This window comes from Gymnoscopelus microlampas (genome assembly GCF_963454915.1).
Source record: "Gymnoscopelus microlampas genome assembly, chromosome: 22".
In the NCBI taxonomy this organism is placed as follows: Eukaryota; Metazoa; Chordata; class Actinopteri; order Myctophiformes; family Myctophidae; genus Gymnoscopelus; species Gymnoscopelus microlampas.
In genome coordinates, this window is record NC_139959.1 from 7,416,393 (window position 1) to 7,418,892 (window position 2,500).

At 48.8% G+C, this 2,500-nt stretch overlaps 1 protein-coding gene across 2 annotated transcripts in view; it reads right to left on the bottom strand.

The window, feature by feature from the left end:
* The window catches only part of LOC311038856 (disks large-associated protein 1-like), a gene marked incomplete at its 5' end in the record, with an annotated part of 67,875 nt that overhangs the window by 5,431 nt on the left and 59,944 nt on the right, over positions 1-2,500 (bottom strand). For both annotated transcript variants that reach the window (XM_084048465.1, XM_084048464.1), the window contains one exon: positions 1,093-1,511. In XM_084048465.1, coding sequence (XP_083904591.1) covers positions 1,093-1,511 — 419 coding nt within the window. The remainder of the gene's footprint in view (positions 1-1,092; positions 1,512-2,500) is intronic.

A 2,500-nucleotide genomic window follows, 5' to 3' on the forward strand; every position in this document is an offset into this window, starting at 1 on the left:
ACAGAACAATAGAAGACAACTAACTGTTTTGCATAGAGACACTTGCATCAACTCATGTAGCTGCTACGCATACAGAGATACCAGAGAGGAGTAGTCGAAAAATGTATGCACCAAAGCAAGTGATTTTTTCAAAGCAAAATGATTAGTTTCATGGTGGTGTGTCTGGGGATTTAAAGAACATTCTTGGGATTTGACAGCCATAAATAGATTACCACATCTCTCCGATTGTGTAAAGGTTATTGAAATTTTCGGTTTAAATACTATCTCAGTGTATCACTTCTACAAGTTGCAATTTGCAATCTAGTCATTCTTGGTCTTCATCAGGGTAACTTATAACTGCAACTAACAACATATTAAAGTGCTTAGTTAATTAAACTCCAAAGGAAGAGTGTAATATAACCATGGACTTGACGTTGAACGCTGTGACGTCACCGTCTGGCCGCACCCACCATGCCCCCCCCCCCACCCATCATCATCAATGTGGGTTCTCAACTTCTCATTTATCAATACGGTGGCTCTGCTTCCGGTGACCAAGCAAAGTCACCATGATACTCTCTAGAGTTCAACTTTGATGAACTTTGACACGTACATTTGCGTTGTAGACTGCTAGAGTCTACTTTGACTGTGTTGACCTCAAATGGGGACAAATTTAGCCATGTCACACTATACAATTCTACTCTGCCAGCATGTGAATTGAAACAAAAGTGACGCAGCATGATTTGAAGTAGATGCCACAGCTGTTCCTTATTATAATTGTGTTTAGATCAAAATGCTAAGCTACTGTACCTGGAATATGCACATGAATTTCACTTTGACATTTTCTGGTGTGAGCAGGGCTGCATGGGTGGTTTTATTTGTGTCTACCCTGTGTGTGTATGTGTGTGTGTGTGTGTGTGTGTGTGTGTGTGTGTGTGTGTGTGTGTGTGTGTGTGTGTGTGTGTGTGTGTGTGTGTGTGTGTGTGTGTGTGTGTGTGTGTGTGTGTGTGTGTGTGTGTGTGTGTGTCTACAATCCACTGACTCCTCTCCCTCTACCCTGTCCCATTGTGTGTCTACGTTCCTCCACGATCCACTGACTCCTCTCCCTCTACTCACTCTCATCAGGCAGCGTGTTCTCCTCTGTGTCCTGCTGCATCTGTCTGCACCAGCCCTCCATGCGCTCCGCCTCGGCCTGCAGCAGCTTGAGGAACCAGCGGCCGTCGCGGGAGCACACCGAGCCCGAGCGGCTCGTCCTAGCGGCGTCCGCGGGCTCGTCCTCAGCGACGCTGTCCATCCAGGGGTCCGGCGGGGGCAGGATGGACGGGTCGAAGCCCGCCTCGCTGTACTCGTCCGCGGCGCAGGCGTGGTAGTGGTTCCCCGAGCCCTGGATGCTGACGGTGGGGGTGGAGGAGTCGCGGGAATGCTGGCGCGGCATGGTGGCACAGTGGCGCGGTGGCGGCGGGCAGTCGGCGGGGTCGTCGAGGTCGGCCTGCACGGCCGTGGTCACGCTGTTGGAGCGGGTCATCCGGCGATAGCTGAGGAAGAAGAGGATGAAGGAGAAGAGGAGGCATCAGTGAAGCCTGAGTCAGTTGTAAAGGCCATGTCGCTCACCCAAACAAATCACCGGTTTTCAAGTGAAAAACGTCATGGGACAATTGTACGACAAAGTGTAAATGAAGGCTTAAATGGATAGTTCACCCCAAAATGTATTTTTTTTCTATCTATTAGTCACCCCATGGAGTAATTCAGAGGCAATGGAGTATGCACCAACCATCCACTGACACACACACACACATATTTTTTTGTTTTTGTCGCATTCCTAAGCCAATAATTTGATGACCGGCAGCGGGAGTCTCCTTTGTGTCTCCTACCAGAACCGCGGCCAACCGGTCCACTGGTCATCAAATTGTTGGCTTAGGAATGCGACAAAAACATGAATTCAAGTCTCCATGGGGTGACTAATCGATAGGAAAAAAATCTTTTTTTTGGGTGAACTATCCCTTTGAAGAAGAGAAAGGCTCAGAGGGACGGGAGACAGGTACGCTACTGCAGGTTCTAGTTGAGGAGCCGGTATATTGCTGTTTAACTGCAATTACACATCGATATAAATATCAAAGAAAGTGAAGGAACTAAATGTGCCAATAGAGAGACCACACACAGAGCCCATATTTGAAAGCTTTGTTTTGGAGACAAGAGTGGGTTTTGTGTGTGAGCGTGCCTGTGCGCGCGTGTGTGTTTCTTGTCACCTGGGTAATTCAGAGGCAATGGAGTGTGCATTCATCTGTCACCCGGGAGCCGCCACTCTGGGGCTGATGCATGTATGCACCAACCATCCACTGACACACAAAAACACACACACACACACACACACACACACACACACATGTGCACGCACACACCTGGGAGCCTGCTCTGCGTTCTCAAGTCTGTCACTATGTGCACGCACAGACAGACAGACACAGACACACACACACACACACACACACACACACACACACACACACACACACACACACACACACAC